Here is a 19,955-nt window from a genome sequence, read left to right on the forward strand (position 1 = left end):
GAGGGGAGAAGTGGGGGAGGGAGAGGAGGGGGGGGAGGGGAGAAGTGGGGGAGAGGAGAGGGGGAGGGGAGAGGAGAGGGGGAGGGGAGGGAGGGGGGAGGGGAGGGAGAGGAGAGGGGGAGGGGGGGGGAGAGGGGGAGGGGAGGGGAGGAGGAGGGGGGAGGGAGAGGAGGGGGGGGAGGGGAGAAGTGGGGGAGAGGAGAGGTGGGGGGGAGGGGAGAGGAGGGAGGGGAGAGGAGGGGGGGGAGGGGAGAGGAGAGGGGGAGGGGGGGGAGGGGAGAGGAGAGGGGGAGGGGAGAGGAGGGGGAGAGGGGGAGGGGAGAGGGGGGGGAGGGGAGAGGAGGGGGGGAGGGGAGAGAAGTGGGGGAGAGGGGAGAAGTGGGGGAGAGGGGAGAAGGGGGGGAGAGGAGAGGGGGGGGAGAGGAGGGGGGGAGGGGAGAGGGAGAGGAGGGGGGGGAGGGGAGAGGAGGGGGGAGAGGAGGGGGGGAGGGGAGAGGGGGAGGAGGGGGGGGAGGGGGAGAGAGGGGGGGGAGGGGAGGGGAGGGGGGAGAGAAGGGGAGGGGGGGAGAGAAGGGGAGGGGGGGAGAGGAGGGGGGGAGGGAGAGGGGGGGGAGAGGAGAGGGGGGAGGGGAGGAAGGGGGGAGAGGAGAGGGGGGGAGGGGGAGGGGAGAGGGGAGGGAGGGGAGAGGGGAAGGGTTGGGGGGGGAGGGGGGGAGAGAGAGGGGAGGGGGGGGAGAGGGGAGGGGGGGAGGGGGGGGTGGAGAGAGGGAGGAAGGGGGGGAGAGGAGAGGGGAAAGGGAAGGGGGGGAGGGGATAGGGAAGTGGGGGAGGGGGGAGGGGATAGGGGAAGTGGGGGGGGAGGGGGAGGAAGGGTTGGGGAGGGAGGGGGGAGGAAGGGGAAGGGTTGGGGAGGAAGGGGAGAGGAGAGGGGGATGGAGAGGAGAGGGGATGGAGAGAGAGGGGGAGGAGAGGGAGGGGGGAGGGGGAGGAGGGAGGGAAGGGGGAAGGGGGAGGAGGAAGAGAGAGGGGGAGGAAGGGGAAGGGGAGGCGGGGGAAGGGAAGGGGAGGGGAGGGAGGGGATGGGGGGAGGGGAATGGGGGGGAGTTGGGGAGGGAATGGGGGAAGGGGAGGGAGGGGGAGGGAGGGGGAAGGGGGAAATGGGGGAGGGAGGAGGGGAAGGGGAGAGGGGGGAAGGGGAGTGGTGGGAAGGGAAGGGGAGTGGGGGGAGGGAGAAGGGGGTGGGGGGAGGGAGAAGGGGAGTGGGGGGGGAAGTGGAGTGGGGAGAGGGGAGTGTGGGGAATGGGTGGGGGAAAAGGGGTGGGGGGAGGGAGAAGGGGGAGGGGGGAAGGAAGCGGAGTGGGGAAATGGGAAGGGGGGGTGGGGGGAATGGGAAGGGGGGGCGGGGGGAATGGGAAGGGGGGCGGGGGGAATGGGAAGGTGGGGTGGGAGGAAGCGGGGGAGGGGAAGGGGAGGTGGGGGGAGGGAGGAAGGGAGGGGGGAGCGGATTGGCAGGGTAAATATGTGGTGTTATGGGGAGTGGATCTAGACAGGATTGTTGTTGGTGCAGGCTCGATGGGCTGAATGGCCTCCTTCTGCATTATAGGTATTCTATGGTTCAATCAGGTTCCCTCCCTCAGCCTTCTCTGTTCCAGGGAAAATAATACCAACCTAACCGGCCTCTATCCAGGCAATGTCGTGGTGAATCTCCGCAGAACCCTCTCCAGTGCAATAAAACCTGGCCAAACATCACACAGTGCATCACAAGGCAAAATCTAACTGAGCTACCAAACCAAACCGTTGGTCTGAAGGAACATTGTAAAGGCAGAGAGAGTGAAAAGCTTCACACCATGCTAAGGATGTGAAAGGCGCGATTTAAATATTCTCATACCACATAATCATGTGTTTTTGGTTCACTTGCCACAGTTTTTGGAAAGTTCCTCTTGGAAAAACTCACCCTCTGCCTCCTCTTCCAAATCCGTACCTTCTATCTTCTTCCCCAGAAATGATCAGTGAAATAGTCACCAGCTGGCAGGGGGAAAATGTCGGTTATTGAGACACAAAAAAAATTCCATCCCCATCAAACCTCCAGGGCACAAACACAGAGGAACAGAGCGAGGCAACTGTCCAGAAAATAGAATCCCAATAATCTTTGTGACATTTCCAACTATACTTAAAATAGGACAAGAAGCTATGATTGTAGCAGAACAAATCTGTGGGGCTGAAATGACCTCCTGCTCTTCCTGTGTAACAGGTTAGAGGGCTGAATGGCCTCCTGCTGTTCCTGTGTAATAGGTTAGAGGGGCTGAATGGCCTCCTGCTGTTCTTGTGTAACAGGCTCAAGGGCTGAATGGCCTTTCTGCTTAGTTGGCTTTATTTTTGTGTATTTCTCCCTTCCTGCACTCCCTTTCCCCATCTTGCTGCCTCTTCTCTTTGCTCTCCTGCAGTCCTTTCCCCTTTCATCCTTTCTCTTCCTAACTTCCCCTCCCTGCTCTCCCTCCAATCCTACCCCACCCCTTTCCATCCCTCCGCTGCTCACCCTCCTCTCCCCTGTTGACTTGAACTGGGTTTCAGAATTGGCTATTCCCAATGGGTCCAAACTCTTTCCTGGGAATCTCCAGATTCCAGCAGGGAGGGGCCGTGTAATCGATCTCACCTTGACCCTCCGTCATGTAACATGAATGTACATCAGAGAATAAATATTTACAATTAGCCAGTAAAAGACTCCACTGGTTACTCTTTAAACCTCTCGTTGAGAAATTATCTACCTTCCACATTCCTGAATGTTTGGATATTGGGTTAGCTGAAGCTGAGGAAATTCCCTCACAGAATGAGGGCAACAAGACTGAAATACAACAACAACATTTTAGAACACCTTCAACAGCAACACACACAAAATCCTGAGCTGCTGCTTGTACGGTTACACCAAAACCAGGCTTCAAAGACAGTGCACTGTTCAGGGAATCCTTCGCGTTCAGTTGTTTACCCAGTTCGAGATGACAAATCAGGATGACACTGGCACACAGACGCAGAGATAGACACAAATATTCACACAGACACACAGGCGCAGAGCTCGACACAGGCACAGATAAATACAGACACACAGGCGCAGAGCTCGACACAGGCACAGATAAATACAGACACACAGGCGCAGAGCTCGACACAGGCACAGATAAATACTGACACACAAGCGCAGAGATAAACAGACATACAGGCGCAGAGCTAAACTCAGAGATAAACACAGACACAGACAGACACAGGTGCAGAGCTAAACATGTACATAGGCACACACACCACAGTGTTTTACACAAACATTTATGTGTATCTCCACTGTTCAGTTTGTGTGCTAACCTCCAAAGAATGAAGTTTAACACATCGCCGCCTTCTCAGTTCGGGAAAAAACTCATTCATTTTGGAAAACCAGTTATTTTTCAATCACTGACACAAAATACTTCCTTCCTCAAACAATAACTTTTCTCCTCAGGTAGGAATTGGTTCTTGTCCTATGGCAGGGAAGGGAGCAAACTATTTGGTGAGTATCTGGTGAGTGGTCAAGGTCTATTCTTGAGGTTTAAAACAATACAGAAATTTGTGATGCTGATTTATAATTAATAAGATTAATAAAAATTGAATTAAAATAATGAAGTAATTAATTGAAGCACTTGAGTCTGGCAGGGTAGCTGATGCATCGAGGCTGCAGCATGTCAGACTTTCTGGGTTTCAGTGTTATCCAGGGCAAACCTGTAAGTGTCTGCGGCTCGAGGCGGTTTGACTCAGAGTAACTGCAACATATCAAGGAGGGAGTAACCTTGATGTTTGAAACCTACAGAATACTGAGAGGCCTAACTAGAGTGGGAGGGATGTTTCCACTAGTGGGAGAGACTAAAACTCGAGGGCGCAACCTCAAAGTGAAAGGACACACCTTTAAAATTGCGATGAGGAGGAATTTCTTCAGCCAGAGAGTGGGGAATCTGTGAAACTCTTTGCTGCAGAAGGCTGTGGAGGCCAGGTCATTGAGTGTCTTTAAGACAGAGATAGATAGGTTCTTGATTAATAAGGGGATCAGGGGGTGTAGAGAAAAGGCAGGAGAATGGGGATAAGAAAAATATCAGCCATGATTGAATAGTGGAGCAGACTCGATGGGCCGATTGGCCTAATTCTGCTCCTATATCTTCTGGTCTTTGTCCTAGGTGGTGCTCACACCTCATCAGGACAAGTTGTTCTGATTTGCAAAGCGGTCAATGGACAGGAGAGTGTGAGTGCTGCTGAGACAAGTAATGGGACCCGGGGCAGGAGTGCAGGAGTGTCAGCCTCTATAATCATCCGGCAGGGTCTGAGGTTCTTTCAGCTTGTTTGGAGGAGAGTGGGGGGGGCGGGGGGGGGGGGGGGAGGTGCTGCAGGATGGCTGAGATGACAGACCAGGGCACCGTGATACAGGAAGATGTTACGGTGGGGAAAATGTAGGGATCTGGGTGTCCTAGTGCATGAATCACAGAAGGCGAGTATACAGGTACAACAAGTTATAAAGCTAATAGAATGTTATTGTTTATTGTGAGAGGATTTGATTAGAAAAGTAGGGAGAGGTAATGCTTCAGCTGTACAGGGAATTAGTGAGACCACATCTAGAATACTGTGTACAGTTTGGTTTCCTTATTTAAGGGAAAAAGTAAATGCGTTGAAAGTAGTTTAGAGAAGATTTATGAGACTGAAACCAGGAATGGACAGTTTATCGTCTGAGGAAAGAGAGAGCAGGTTAGATTTGTATCCACTAGATTTTAATTTGATTTGATTTGATTTATTATTGTCACATGTATTAGTATTCAGAGAAAAATATTGTTTCTTGCGCGCTATACAAAACGTACCATTCATAGAGAAGGAAAGGAGAGAGTGCAGAATGTAGTGTAACGGCCATAGCCAGGGAGTAGAGAAAGATCAACTTAATGCGAGGTAGGTCCATTCAAAAGTCTGACAGCAGCAGGGAAGAAGCTGTTCTTGAGTCAGTTGGTACGTGATCTCAGACTTTTGTATCTTTATCCGATGGAAGAGAGAATGTCCGGGGTCCTTAATTATTATGGCTGCTCTGCCGAGGCAGCGGGAAGTGTAGACAGAGTTAACGGATGGGAGGCTGGTTTGTGTGATGGATTGTGTGATAGTTTAGAAGAATAAGAGGCGACTTGATTGAAACGTTTAAGATCAGAGGAGTATTGACATGGTTGGATGTGGAGAGGATGTTCCCTCTTGCGGAAGAACCTAAACTGGAGGTCGCTGTTTGAAGGTAAGGGGTCACCCATTTAAAACAGGCCGTGGGTTTCTGGAACTTTTCTTCCTTAAAAGACAGTGGAAGCAGGGCTTTGAATCCTTTTCAGGCAGAACCAGATAGATTCCTGATTAACAAGGGGGTGAAAGGTTACTGGGGGTCAGCAGGACTTTGGAGTTGAGGTTACAATCAAATCATGATGGTACTGAACAGTACAGCAGGCTCGAGGGGCTGAGTGGCCTCCTCCTGCTCCTAATTCGTATGTGAACAGGCAGAATGGGCTATTTAAAGTAAAAGAAACCAGGCGTTTTTTTACAATCTGTTCTATTTATTGGATTCATTGCTGCTGGTTACAAAGCAGACAGGGTGGGGGTGGGGGTGGGTTCAATCTGGTGCAGTCAGGGTAGACAACACATTTCAAACTGGCTAGAATACACACCTCAGCTCAGAAAGCCCTGGATAGGTCACTTTCCTGCCACTCGCCAGCCTCCCTCTGCCACCCTCAGACTGCCCCCACCTCTCCCAACCTCCCTCTGCCCCTTCCCCAGCCTCTGCCCCCTCCCCTCCCCACCCCACTCCTGCACCCTCCCCTCCCCTCCCCACCCCACTCCTGCACCCTCCCCACCCTGCTCCTGTCCCTTCCCCGCCTCTGCCCCCTCCCCTCCCCTCCTCATTCCCCACCCCTTCTCCCACCTCTCCCCTCTCCCCATTTCTGTTCCTGCCCCTTCCCCCCGCCTCTACCTTTCACCCTGCCCCCAGTTGCTCATCGCTGAATCTCTCAGCTATTATTGAATAAAGCGTGTGCCCCAATAAATACTTTGATATATTTTGAACTGTGCACAATTTCTATAGACAGTTTTATACATTTAGTTTCAAATACTGAATAACGTTATGCCTAATCAGTCACCATTTAAAATAGTGACATTCATCAACTCAGAATTAACAGTTTAAACAGAATAAAGTTCTTTTACAACCTTAAGATGTTCAGGCTACAGTTACACAGTGCAAGATTCACTCTCTCGCTCTTTGACTCATTTACATACTCCTCACTCACCTTCCAAATGGTGTGGCACGGTGGCACAGTGGTTAGCATGGCTGCCTCACAGCACCAGGGACCTGGGTTCGATTCCTGGCTTGGGTCACTGTCTGTGGATTTCCTTCAAGTGCTCCGGTTTCCTCCCACAGTCCAAAGACACGCTGGTTAGGGTGCATTGGCCGTGCTAACTTCTCCCTCAGTGTACCTGAACAGGGGCCAGAGTGTGGCGACTGGGGGATTTTCACAGTAACTTCATTGCAGTGTTAATGTAAGCCTATTTGTGACACTAATAAATAAACAACTTTTAACTTCCAAATTCTCAGTGTACAATTCCGTGGAACTGGTTTTAGTCACGCACCAACACACAGACCAAGGTGATAAAATTGTCTTCACTAGCCCTGTGTCACTGAAGGATTCCCCTACAGTGGTTTGCTACCTGTACAACTTGATATCACAGAACTATTACACTACGGAGAGAGGCCATTCAGCCCATCATGTCAGCACTGGCTCTCTGAATGAGCAAGTCACCTCGTATCACCTCCCCTATCCCTGCACATTCTTCCTTTCCAGATAACATTTTAATTGAGCCTATAGAATCCCTACAGGCCATTCGGCCCATCGAGTCTGCACCGACCACAATCCCACCCAAGCCCTATTCCCGTAACCCCACATATTTACTCTGCTAGTCCCCCTGACACTAAGGGTCAATTTAGCATGGCCAATCGACCTAACAAGCACATCTTTGGACTGTGGGAGGAAACTGAAGCACCCGGAGGAAACCCATGCAGACATGAGGAGAACGTGCAGACTCCACACAGACAGTGACCCAAGCCGGGAATCGAACCCGGGTCCCTGGCACTATGAGGCAGCCATGTTAACCACTGTACCACCCTTGTTACCTGCCTCCATCACACTCTCGGGCAGAGCATTCCAGATCTCAACCACTCACTGCGTGGGGTTGATTTTACTCATCTTTGCTTTTGCTTCTTTTGCCAATCTCTTTAACTCTGTGCCTCCTCGCTCTCGATCCTTACAGCAATGAGAACAGTTCCTGCCTATCGACTCTGTCCAGTTCCCTCGGGAATTTGAATACTTTTCTCAGATCTTATTTCCGCCTTCCCCCTTTCCAAGGAAAACAGTTCTAACTTTGACTTGTACATGTTTCTAAGTTAAATACGAGTGCAGTCATTTATCAACTAGTGTCTTCCACAATTACAGAGCTTTGCACACAGTCACTGTTGGAAACACAGAAAGCAATTTGTACACAGCAAGCACCAGAGACCCTGGTTCAAATCCCAGCTTGGGTCACTGTCTGTGCGGAGTCTGCACATTCTCTCCATGTCTGCATGGGTTTCCTCCAGATGCTCTGGTTTCTTCCCACAGTTCAAAGATGTGCAGATTAGGTGGATCAGCCATGCTAAATTGCCCCCTAGTGTCAGAGGGGCTAGCTAGAGTAAATGCATGGGGTTATGGGGATAGGACCTGGTCGGTGCAGAGTTGATGGGCCGAATGGTTTCCTTTTGCGCTGTAAGGATTCTATGATTCTATAAGCTATCGTAAACAGCAATGCACTAATGACCAAATCATCTGTTTTATTTGAGGGATAAATATTGGCTGGCCCTGGCCTTCCTTGACATAGTGCCTCAGAATCTTTTATTTCCACCTGAGGAAACAAATAGGGCCCCAGTTTAACATCTCAGGTGGGATTTTATGGTCTCGCTCATCCCGAAACTGTAAAATCTCGCCCGAGATTAATGGACCATCCCGCTGTCTGTTCCTTACCCGCTCCGATTCCCGCGGCAGGCGGGACGGTAAAATTCTGGCCTTCTGGGAGGCACCACCTCTGACAGTGCAGCACTCCCTCAGTATCGCATGGGAGAGAGCCTGGCTTCCTGCTTCCAGAGTGAGGTTAGGAGGAGATGGTGCATCCCACTGTGGCAGTCTGCAGACATTAGCACTGATTATCGCATTGAGTAGAAATACAGAGAGAGTCAAGACCTTTATCAGCTGATGACCATTGTTAGATCAAGCAGTAGACACAGTTTGTGAGTTTGAATATAGAGGAATATCATCCTGTGAGGGATTCTAGTTTGCAAACCTTCGGGCAGGTTTATGTCAGGGGGAATTTGGGTTTTAAAAAAAAAGAGGGTGGCATGGACAAATTGGGCCGAAGGGCCTGTTTCCAAGCTGTAAACCTCTATGACTCTATGAATACAGGCTGCATGCCCTAGTCAGGTTATGGATAGATTGGGATTGGGATCGTTTGTTCCGAAGCTCCTGTAATGTCAGGAATTTCAGAGCTGTCTACGAACACTTCACACAGTCCAATCTTACTGGTCACAATTACCCCAATCCGTCGAGTCGGATTGGGTTCAGATGGGTTTAAAAGGCTGACGCTCTTCTCCCTAAACTTCCCGTGTTACGGAAAATTCAATGGATTTCATTACACAACATGGAGTGTGTCTCTGGGGCAGGAGAGACAGGGTTTTAACCCCATTCAACACAAACAGGACAACATGGATCTGTTTGGGTTCTTTGCTGCTTGGAGGTGATGCAAACCCTTTGAGGGCAGAGAGCCCAATGTGAAGTTTCTAACTGCTCTGTAGAGCCACCTGATCCACAGTTTGTTGCCAGAGATCCCACTGGTCTCTAGGTCTAAGTTGAGTCCAGTCTCAATCAGCCTGCACGATGCCCGCAGACCCGCAGTGCTGAGGGTTTGAGCTCTATCCAGGTGAGTTCACCCTCAGCTGGTATCCCTGCTTCTCACACTCTCTGTCCAAACCTTTCAGCAGTTTGTCCTGCCGGGGTCTGTAGGCTCGGACAAAGCTGTCCCCCTCCAGTAGAATCCTGTTCAGTGTCCGCTCATAGTTCACGTGTCTGAGTGCCATCACCACATACTCCCTCGTGGTGAGGAGCCTGGGACAGTCGCAGATGTTTGGTACCCACAGGAATTCCCGCGTTAGGACGGGGAAGTTCTTCTTGTAGGCCGTCACCACGTGAGCATCGTAGCGTGTTTCTGATCCAATGATTCTTTTGCTAAGAATCTTCACATGTAAAACTGGCAGGAAGAGAGAAAGACAGATTCAGTATCACTGCTTAGGACAGCAACCCATGGTGGAACTGGTGGGGTCGGGACTAGTGTTGCTGTTTACACACCATCTGATTCCATCCCTCCTCTACACAAATAAATAGACACCAATACCAATCCAACCTTTCACCCAGCCCCACTGGCTCCTCACTTAGCAAACTCGCTTAAAATTAACCCCATTGAATCTGAAAATTGACCCAATGTTACTTTCTTTCAATGTTCTTCCCCACTGACCTGAAGGTGCTGACTCCTCATGGAAATACTGTCAGATTCCAATAGAACCAAGCTCCTACTCCAGCAGCTCACTATTCCTCTTGTATGGACATCAGCATCACAACCTGATCCTGTCTGTCCACATGAACCAACATAACATGGAGAACCCAGCCCATTTCACAGAATCTCTACAGTGCACAGGGAGGCCATTCAGCACCAAATCTCCGACAGAGCATTCCACCCGGGCTCTATCCCCGTAACCCCCACTTATTTACCCCACTAATACCCCTTAACATTCATATCTTGGGATGACAAGGGGCATTTTAGCATAGCCAATCCATGTATTCTGCACATCTTTGGAGTGTGGGAGGAAACCAGAGCGCCTGGAGGAAACCCATGCAGACACGGGGAGAATGTGCAGACTTCACACAGACGGTGTCCTGAGGCTAGAATTGAACCCAGGTCCCTGGTGCTGTGAGGCAGCAGTGCTAACCCACTGTGCCGCCCCAGGTAACCCACGGGATGGTCATATTGGCATTCTTCAGGCCAATGAGTCTCTGGATCTCGAGCCACAACCAGCCTGACCATTGTAAGTTGGGTTTGGGGTTGACATTGTCCCAGTGATGGAATCTAAATAAATGTGCTGGTATCAAATTTACAGAAGATGTGGAGATGCCAGTGTTAGACTGGGGTGGGCACAGTAAGAAGTCTTACAACACCAGGTTAAAGTTCAACAGGCTTATTTGGGAGGATGAGTTTTTTGGAGCGCTGCTCCATCACCTGATGAACAGGCAGCGCTCCGAAAGCTCGTGATTCCAAATAAACCTGTTGGACTTTAACCTGGTGTTGTGAGACTTCTTACTGGGCCAAATTTACAAGAATTTGCAGAGAGTTCGCTCGCCAATTGTTTCGATTGGAATTAAGGGGTCTCTCGATAAATATATGGATCAATCACTTTACTCTGCCTATCAGCCAGTCGTGGAGTTTGTTGATCCATCCTTTCCCAATACTCGACAGTGCCTCATTCCTCAGGATAAAGCAATGAGGAATTGTTAGTGAATAACATCTCTGCAATTTCTGGCTAGCAACCCAATCTGGAGAGCGGCTGAAGAAGCAGGAAACCTCTGTTGATGCGAGCCAGAGACCAGCAGAACCTCAGCTTGATTGAGGAGAATGAATATCCAAAGAATGACTCACCAAAATCTTTCTTACAGTACTGCCTGACGCGTTTCGATTTTCCACGAACCTTTTGACACTTGCCGCAGTTGTCTGGGGACACAAAGTAAGAAAGCAAATCACAGTATAGGATTCAGCAACTCACCAAGGCACCTTCCACACAATCTTCCAAACTCAAGATCGCTACCATCTAGAAAGACAAGAGCAGCAGACTCAAAGGGACACCAAAACCTGGAGATTCCCCTCCGAGCCACTCACCATCCTGACTTGGAAATATATCGGCCGCTCCTTCACTGCGGCTGGGTCAAAATCCTGGAACTTCCTCCCTCACAACAGTGTGGGTGTACCTACACATCATGGACTGTGGCTGTTCAGGATGACAGCTCACCATCACCTTCTCAAGGACAGGTGGGCAATAAATGCTGGTCTAGCCGCAATGTCCACATCCCGTGAATGAAGAAGAATAGGAACTGGGATTGAGATTGGTAATGAGGGAGCAGAAAGGTTTGTCCACATTTATATAGCACCTTTTACATCCTCAGAAAGTCCCAGAGTACTTCATTGCCATTGGAGTACTTTTGAAGCACAGTCACCATTGTAGGAAATGTGGCAGCCAATTTGTGCACAGCACGATCCCACAAGCAGCCCTGTGATCATCTCCAGATCAATCTGTTTCTTGTGATGTTGGTGGAGGGATAAATATAAAGTTTATTTATTGGTGTCACAAATAGGCTTACATTAACACTGCAATGAAGTTACTGTGAAAATCCCCTAGTCGCCACACTCTGGCGCCTGTTTGGGTAGACTGAGGGAGAATTTAGTCCGGCCAATTCAGCCAACCAGCACGTCTTTCGGACTGTGGGAGGAAACCGGAGCACCTGGAGGAAACCCACGCAGACACAGGGAGAACGTGCAAACTCCACACAGTGACCCAAACCAGGAATCAAACCTGGCTCCCTGGCGCTGTGAGACAGCAGTGCTAACCCACTGTGCCACCGTACTGGCCTCAGAACATCACTGAAAACTCCCTGCCCCTTCTCCAGTTAGTGTAATAATTCTTTTGTCTCTGGGTCAGGGGTTACTGGGTTCAAGTCCCACTCCACGGTTTGATGATGAAAGGATGTCTGGGCTGATGCTCTCAGTGCAGTGCTGAAAGACAACTGCATCGTCAGAGGGGCTAAATGTTGGATCAGACTGGGAACCATATCTGCTCTCACGCTGGATGTGACAGATTCTGTACTTCATTTGGCTTTCATGGCTTTCCTGGCCAATATCTAACCTCAACTAACATCATTAAAAAGATTATCCAATCATTCTCACATTCCTATACGTGAGATAGACTCATAGAATCCCCATAGTGCAAAAAGAGGCCATTCGGCCCATCGTGTCTGCACCGACCACAATCCCTCCCTATCCCTTAACCCCACATATTTACCCTACTAATCCCCTGACACTAGGGTCAATTTAACACAGCCTATCTACCTAACCTGCACATCTTTCGGACTGTGGGAGGAAACCGGAGCACCCGGAGGAAACCCATGCAAACACGGGGAGAACGTGCAAACTCCACACAGACAGTGACCTGAGGCCGGTATTGAACCCGGGCCCCTGGCGCTGTGAGGTGGCAGTGCTAACCACTGTGCCACCAATCTTGCTGTGCATACATTGGCTGTCATGTTTCTTACATTACAACAGTGACTACACTCTCTCCACTCCCATTGTCTGTACCCGTAAAGACTTGATTACCTGTAAAGAGTCGCATTCCAACCATTATCTTGTAATTGAGTTTGTATTTATATACGCCCTGTTTGTAAAACAAATCTTACACTCTCCCGATGAAGGGGCAGTGCTCCAAAAGCTCGTGCTACCAAATAAACCTATTGGACTTTAACCTGATGTTGTGAAACTACTTACTACACTTTGGAAGCATTTCATTGGCTGTAAAGCACTTTGGGATGTCCGAAGGCACTATATAAATGCAAGTTATTTGTTTCTTTTAGTTTTGGATATGTGTCACCAAAGATTGAAGCCACCATTTTTAACAGTGTGCTGTTTACATTGTTTGGTTGCTATTGACTCCAGAGTCGATGTTGGCATTTGCCCAGTAGTGCAATGTTAAACTATCTTGCACTGTGCCAATGTCCTTGGCACACATTTCCCTTTCACAGCTGCTTCCTTCTGTTACTAAGTATAAAATGTTAGGGAATAGTGAGTGGGCTGCAGCTGTCCGCCAAGAGAGACTGAGATAATTCCTTTTAAGAAGTATTTATTTTCGTGAGGGGGGTCTCGGCAGGGTGGGTCAGGGGAAAGGATCTTTCCTATTGTGGGAGAACCTGGAACCAGGGGTCACTTTTTAAAAATGAGGGGTCACCCCCTATTTAAAACAGAGACAAGGTGAGTTGTATTTCTCTCAGAGGGCTGAGCGTCTCTGAAATGCTGCCTCCAACATCTTCTCAGGAAGAGAGTCCATGAATATTTTTAGGGCAGAGTTGGATAGATTTCTGGGAAGTTAGTAGGTGATAGTTTATCAGGGGTATAGGCTGAATGACTTTGAGAATACTATCCTATCGGCCATTATGCTCGAGGGGCTGAATGGCCTTCTCCCGCTCCTTGTTCAGTCAACATGAATGAAGCAACATCACAGAACGTGACCCTCACCCTAGTCTCTGTTCGTACCCCTTGGCATTCCTCAGTAAATAGCCTGGGCGCTCTAATTAATCTTAACATCACAACATTACCTCACCCTGTTTTAGACTGATGTCATCTCCCTTGTTCCTCTCATTCTCTACCTCTACCCCAGCACAGAACCAAGATCATGGTGGCACAGTGGTTAGCACTGCTGCCTCACAGCCTCAGGGGCCTGGGTTCGATTCCGGCTTCAGGTGACTGTCTCTGTGGCCTCCTTATCTGAGGAAGGATGTCCTTGTTATAGAGGGAGCGCCGCGAAGGTTTACCAGGCTGATTCCTGGGATGGCAGGTCTCTGAGGAGAGATTAACTTAGTTAGGATTATACTCACTGGAATTTAGCATAGTGAGGGGCATCTCATAGGAACTTATAAAATTCTAACAGGGTTCGACAGGGTAGATTCAGTAAGAATGTTCCCGATGGTGGGGGTGTCCAGAAGGAGGAGTCATAGTTTGAGGATAAGGAGTAAACCTTTTAGAACTGAGGTGAGGAGAAATTTCTTCACCCAGAGGGTGGTGAATGTGTGGAATTCACTCCCACAGAACGTATTTGGGGCCAAAATGTTGTCTGATTTCAAGAAAAAATTAGATATCGCTCTTGGGGCTAAAGGGATATAGGAGGAAGGGGGAATCAGAGTATTGGATTCAATGATCAGCAATGATCAAAATGAATGGCGGAACTGGTTTCGAAGGGCCGAATGGCCTACTCCTGCTTCTAGTTTCTATGTTCCAATGCACATTGTTCTTGTGTGCATGTGGGTTTCCTCCGGGTGCTCCGGTTTCCTCCAAAAGCCATGCTGGTTGGTTGGGTGGATGAGCAGGGTAAATACATGAGGATAGGGCCTGAGTAAGATGCTGTGTCAGAGAGTCAGTGCAGTCTCGATGGGCCGAATGGTCTCCTCCTCCACTTTGGGATTCATTCATCCCACTTTTCCCTGATTTAGCGAGCAGGAATGACTGAATTCAAACCTGATAAAGGCTTTTCGATTCTGAAAGTGTTTGATTGGATATAGAAAATATTTGTGAACAGACTAGAGAAAACTATAACAGTCATGACTAAAGCCAAAAGGCAACACAGAGAAACCTGTTCGCCCAGGGAATGGAGAGACTGCGGATACCTACATCCCATTGGAGAAGGGATTAATAAAAGTCTGCAGTGAGTAGTTGAACAATATTGGAGCAGTTATTGGGAAGCAGGATGGGAGACACATGGGAGAAAGGGAAAGAAGGGAATGCTGATAGGGTGAGGTGGAAGGTGGGAGGTGGCTCATACGGAGCATGAATATCAGCAGAGACCTACTGGGCCAAAGAGCCAATCTTTAACAAATTTACCTTTGGGACATGGGTGTTGCCAGCTAGGTCAGCATTTATTGCCCATCTCAATTTGCCCTGGAGAAGGCGGTGGGAAGCTCCTTTCTTGAACCGCTGCAGTCCCTGTGGTGTGGGTACATCCACAGCGCTGTTTGGGAGGGAGTTCCACGATTTTGACCCAGCGACAGTGAAGGATATATTTCCAAGTCAGGATGTTGAGAGGCTTGGAAGGAAACTTGCAGGTGGTGGTGTCAGTATGTGTTTGTCTTTCCAGACGGAAGTGGTTGTGGGTTTGGAAGGTGCTGTCTAAGGAGCCTTGGTGAGTTCCTGCAGTGCATCTTGTGGATGTGTGTAAATTCTATGTAATTCTTTCGTGAAGCTTGAAGGTTATGAAACTTGACTGAACGGGGTTAAACTCATTTCACCCTTTACCGGCAGTAGGTTCAATCCCAGGAGTCCTGGACTTGGACCAAGTTTGAGGAGGTTCTTAGCCCCCAGTCCCTGACCCTCTCTGAAACCTTTCCATGTTGCTAACTTCCCATCTTGATCAACATCACAGCAAGACAGTGACTTTACAGAAATAATAGGGGCATTCAGAACAAAAACATTATGAGCTTGTCAAAAGCAGCAAACTCTTTGGCACCCATAACCATCGCCAATTAACTAGGGATTCGATTGGTTCATTAGGGTTAAATCATCTACTGAATACCTGCCAGAAATCTTCCTGCAGTTTTACAGTATAAGCAGCAAGAGTCTGAAAGACAGAGATTCTGGAACATTCTCTCAGGCATGAACACCATATTAGGAAAAGGTATGATGGTAAAATGGAGCCAAGCGTTTTCCAATAAATCAGTGCACTCACTGCCAATTTCCCCATCCTACTGCTGTCTTCTGCATCTTAATGTCACCATCCAAACTTCCCCAAATTCCTTCATTCTCTCTCTCACCAACAACCTGTTCTGGTCCCCCCCCATGCCGACTATAGTTAAGAAAGCTCATCATTACCTCCACTTTCTCAGAAGACTAAGGAAATTTGGCATGTCAGCTATGACCCCTCCTCACCTGATACACAATGGCAGCTGTGTGTGCACTCTGTCAGACTCAGTGCAGCACCTTCCAAACTCTCAACTTCTATCACATTGAAAAACAGGGGGTTTGATTTGGTTTATTATTCTTACATATATTGAGACAGTTAAAAGTATTGTTTCTTGCGCTATACAGACAAGCAGCAGGTGCACGGCAACATCCACCTGAAAGTTCCCCTTCAAGTCACACACTACCGTGGCTTGGAACTATATTGCTGTTCCTTCACTGCCAGTGAGTCAAAATTCTGGAACTCCCTTCCTAACAGCACAGAGGGTGGACCTACATCATGATGACTGCAGCAAATCAAGATGGCGACTTACCACCACCACCTAGGGCAATTAGGGATGGGCAATAAATGCTGGACTAGCCAGTGATGTTCATGTCCCATTTAAAAAAGAATTTGGTTGCTTGTGTTCACCATCTAATAGTCTTCAAAATGACCTGCAGCACAGGTCTTATATAGAATATAAGAGTAGGAGTCTGATGTTGCAGTTGTATAGAACGTTGGTTAGGCCTCACTTGGAGTACTGCGTCCAGTTCTGGTCGCCGTACTACCGGAAGGATGTAGAGATCCTGGAGAGAGTGCAGAGGAGATTTACCAGGATGCTGCCTGGTATGGAAGGGCTGTCTTACGAGGAAAGATTGAACGAACTTGGGCTGTTTTCCCTTGAGAGACGTCGGCTGAGGGGGGATCTAATAGAGGTTTATAAGATTATGAAGGGGATAGATAGAGTAAATGGTGGTAAGCTTTTTCCGCTATTAGAAATGGATAGAACGAGGGGTCACGGGCTTAGGGTGAGGGGGGCTAGGTATAAGACAAATATTAGAGGGCAGTTTTTCACGCAAAGGGTAGTGGGGGTGTGGAATGCACTGCCGAGTAAGGTGGTGGAAGCAGGCACGCTAGGGTTGTTTAAGAGTCACTTAGACAGCCACATGAGCGGTCTACATATAGGGGGATATAGCAGGCCTTACTAAACATTGTAGGCTTGGGATTCTGTTTTTGCCTCAGGGATGTTACAGTCTTTGCCTGTTTAATAATGAATTTTTTGTCTCCACAGGCATTTAAGTCCACCTTGTTGACCAGCAAGGGGCATGCATGCGGCAAGTTGTAGTGGGCTGCTCTTGGACGTTGCTTCGGGAGTTGCCTATTGCTTCATGTCGTTAGTGTGCTTAAACTGGACCATCTCGAGGGCAACATGACAGCTCAGAGACTATCTCTGTTGCTGTGCGGACACATGGATTTGGGCCTGTGTCTGTGGGAGTTTGCGCGTTCTCCCCGTGGTTGCGTGGGTTTCCTCCGGGTACTCCGGTTTCCTCCCACATCCCAAAGATGCGCTTTTAGGCTGATTGATTGGGTAACAAATTGTCCCTATATTGGACCTCCCTGATCCTCGCACATTAGGCGTAGACTAAAATCATGAATAGGTCACTGAGACAATGGGACGGCGGCGTGGGCTCGTTGGGCCGAAGGGCCTGTTTCCCATGCTGTGTTGTTCTTTGTTCTTGTTCTTTGACTCTCACCAACTGTTACAGATGCACCATAGAAAGCATTCTTTCTGGTTGTATCACAGCTTGGTCTGGGCTCCTGCTCTGCCCAAGACCGCAAGGAACTACAAAAGGTCGTGAATGTAGCCCAATCCATCATGCAAAACCAACCTCCCATCCAACACTTCCCATTGCCTCAGCAAAGCAGCCAGCATAATTAAGGACCCCACACACCCCGGACATTCTCTCTTCCACCTTCTTCTGTCGGGAAAAAGATACAAAAGTCTGAGGTCACGTACCAACTGACTCAAGAACAGCTTCTTCCCTGCTGCTGTCAAGGCTTTTGAATGGACCTACCTCGCATTAAGTTGACCTTTCTCTACACCCTAGCCATAACTGTAACACTACATTCTGCACTCTCTCCTTTCCTTCTCTCTGAATGGAATGCGTTGTCTGTATAGCTTTTCACTGTATGTTAATACATGTGACAATAATACATTAAATCAAATTACCCGTGGTTGAGGTATTGCATCTTAATCTTGAAGCTTTCAACATAAGAAGACTTGGCAAAACCACAGCTTCCCCACCCCGCCCTCTCGGACTAGGGCTAAGTGTAAGTTATATACAGTATGGTGAGCTACCATACTCTAGGTGATCGAGTAAGGGCAGAGGAGGTGTTAAGTGAAGCACTCTTTGAGGAGTGACATTAAATTGAGGTCCTCTGTTTTCCCCCCAGGTGGTTGTCCAATATCCCAAGCCACTAGTCAATGAAGCTCAGAGTGTTCTCCCTGGTGACTTTTTAAGAATTCATTTGTGAGACATGGGTGTCGCTGGCTGGGCAGCACTTATTGCCCATCCCTAGTTGCCCCTGGAGGGCAGTTGAGAGTCAACCACATTGCTGTGGCTCTGGAGTCACATGTAGGCCAGACTGGGTAAGGACGGCAGATTTCCTTCCCTAAAAGGGACATTAGTGACCCAGATGGGTTTTTCCGACAATCAACAATGGTCATCAGTTGATTCTTAATTCCAGATATTTTTTAATGAATTCAAATTCCACCATCTGCCGTGGCGGGATTCAAACCCGGGTCCCCAGAACATTAGCTGAGTTTCTGGATTAATAGTCTAGCAATAATACCACGGTCAATATTTACCTGATCAGTGTCTACCTGGTCAATATCTGCCTTTCAACCTTCTATTCTCTCTACGGACTGCCATTAGCAGCCTTTCCCCTTGTTTTAGTGGCAATGACCCTTCCTTACCCTGCAGTATAAATATCTCCCACTTTCTATGCCTTATAACTTTGACAAAGGGTCATCAGGACTCAAAACATCAGCTCCTTTCTCTCCTTACAGATACTGCCAGACCTGCTGAGATTTTCCAGCATTTTCTCTTTTGGTATCACTCCAACCGCATTGGCATCTTGCTGTGCACAAACTAGTCACGTTGGACAGCCAGCAGCCAAAGCAGCTACACCATTTCACTGGATGTGAAGCAATTTGAGACAACCAGGGTTCACAAAAGGTGCTACAGAAATGCAGAGATGTGTTGGGAGGTAAGCAGGCAGTCTGTCCTTCACAACAGGCCGATGCTGATTTACATTTATTAACTTTAAGTGGAGCTGACGTATTTAATCCTCTTTAACCAGCTTCCCATGCCTTGTGTACCATATCCCCTCGTGCAGCTTTTGTATAAAAAGGTCACTGCTGTGAGAGTTTAGGAGCTGTGGAGGCAGATTTTAAAGGATTAAATTCCGGGGGGATCCAGCAGTGAAACGGACAGAACTCTGAATCCAGAGTTTGTGTGTCAGCGAGTACAGTGTGTGTCACCAAAACAGCTCCCTCTCCCGTACCTCACCATCATTACTGGGACACAAGGCAGACTCTTTCCTCCTGTTACTGACAACTCCCTTCAGTGTTCGCGACACGTTCACGCCTGCATTATAGTGTGCGTGTGCATTTGTGTCTGTGTGCACACCTGTGTGTATGTGCGCACATGTGAATTGTGCAAACATGTCTGTGTGTATATGTGCGTATGTGTGTTTATATATATATGAGAGAGACTGTGCACACAGGTCATACAGTATAGAGGTTTACAGCATGGAAACAGGCCCTTCAGACCAACTTGTCCATGCTGTCCTTTGTGTTTTAAAAACCCTAAGCTAGTCTCAATTTCCTGCATTTGGCCCATATCCCTCTGTACCCATCTTACCCATGTAACTGTCACAATGCTTTTTAAAAGACAAAATTGTACCCACTTCTACTACTGCCTCTGGCAGTTCATTCCAGACAGACTGTGAGTGTGTGCGTGTGCATGTGTATGTGTGGTACATAGGTGTGTGTGCATGTATCTGCCTGTGTGCTTATGCTAAATATAACCTCGCTGCTTTTCATTTCTATTTGAGTAATTAGCCCAAATGCTTTATTCACATCTCATGGGTTTGGTAAACAGTGTGGTTACTTATAGAATCACAGAATCCCTACAGTGCAGAAGGAGGCCATTAGGCCCATCGAGTCTGCACCAACCACAATCCCACCCAGGCCCTATCCCCATGTATTTACCCTGCCAATCTTCGCTGATGCGAGGGTTAACTTAGCAGAGCTAACCCGCACATCTTTGGACTT

General features: G+C 48.6%; 1 protein-coding gene across 1 annotated transcript in view; it reads right to left on the bottom strand.

Annotated features, from left to right (window-relative positions):
• Positions 1-7,105: 7,105 nt before the first annotated feature.
• adamtsl5 (ADAMTS like 5) overlaps positions 7,106-19,955 on the bottom strand; it is a 43,513-nt gene continuing 30,663 nt past the window's right edge. The window contains exons 12-13 of the mRNA XM_080216093.1: positions 10,789-10,860; positions 7,106-9,348 (exon numbers count right to left, since the gene is read on the bottom strand). Coding sequence (XP_080072219.1) covers positions 9,014-9,348; positions 10,789-10,860 — 407 coding nt within the window. The 3' untranslated portion in view covers positions 7,106-9,013. The remainder of the gene's footprint in view (positions 9,349-10,788; positions 10,861-19,955) is intronic.

Source organism: Carcharhinus amblyrhynchos, chromosome 32, assembly GCF_965287045.1.
Source record: "Carcharhinus amblyrhynchos chromosome 32, sCarAmb.v2.hapA, whole genome shotgun sequence".
Lineage (NCBI taxonomy): Eukaryota > Metazoa > Chordata > Chondrichthyes > Carcharhiniformes > Carcharhinidae > Carcharhinus > Carcharhinus amblyrhynchos.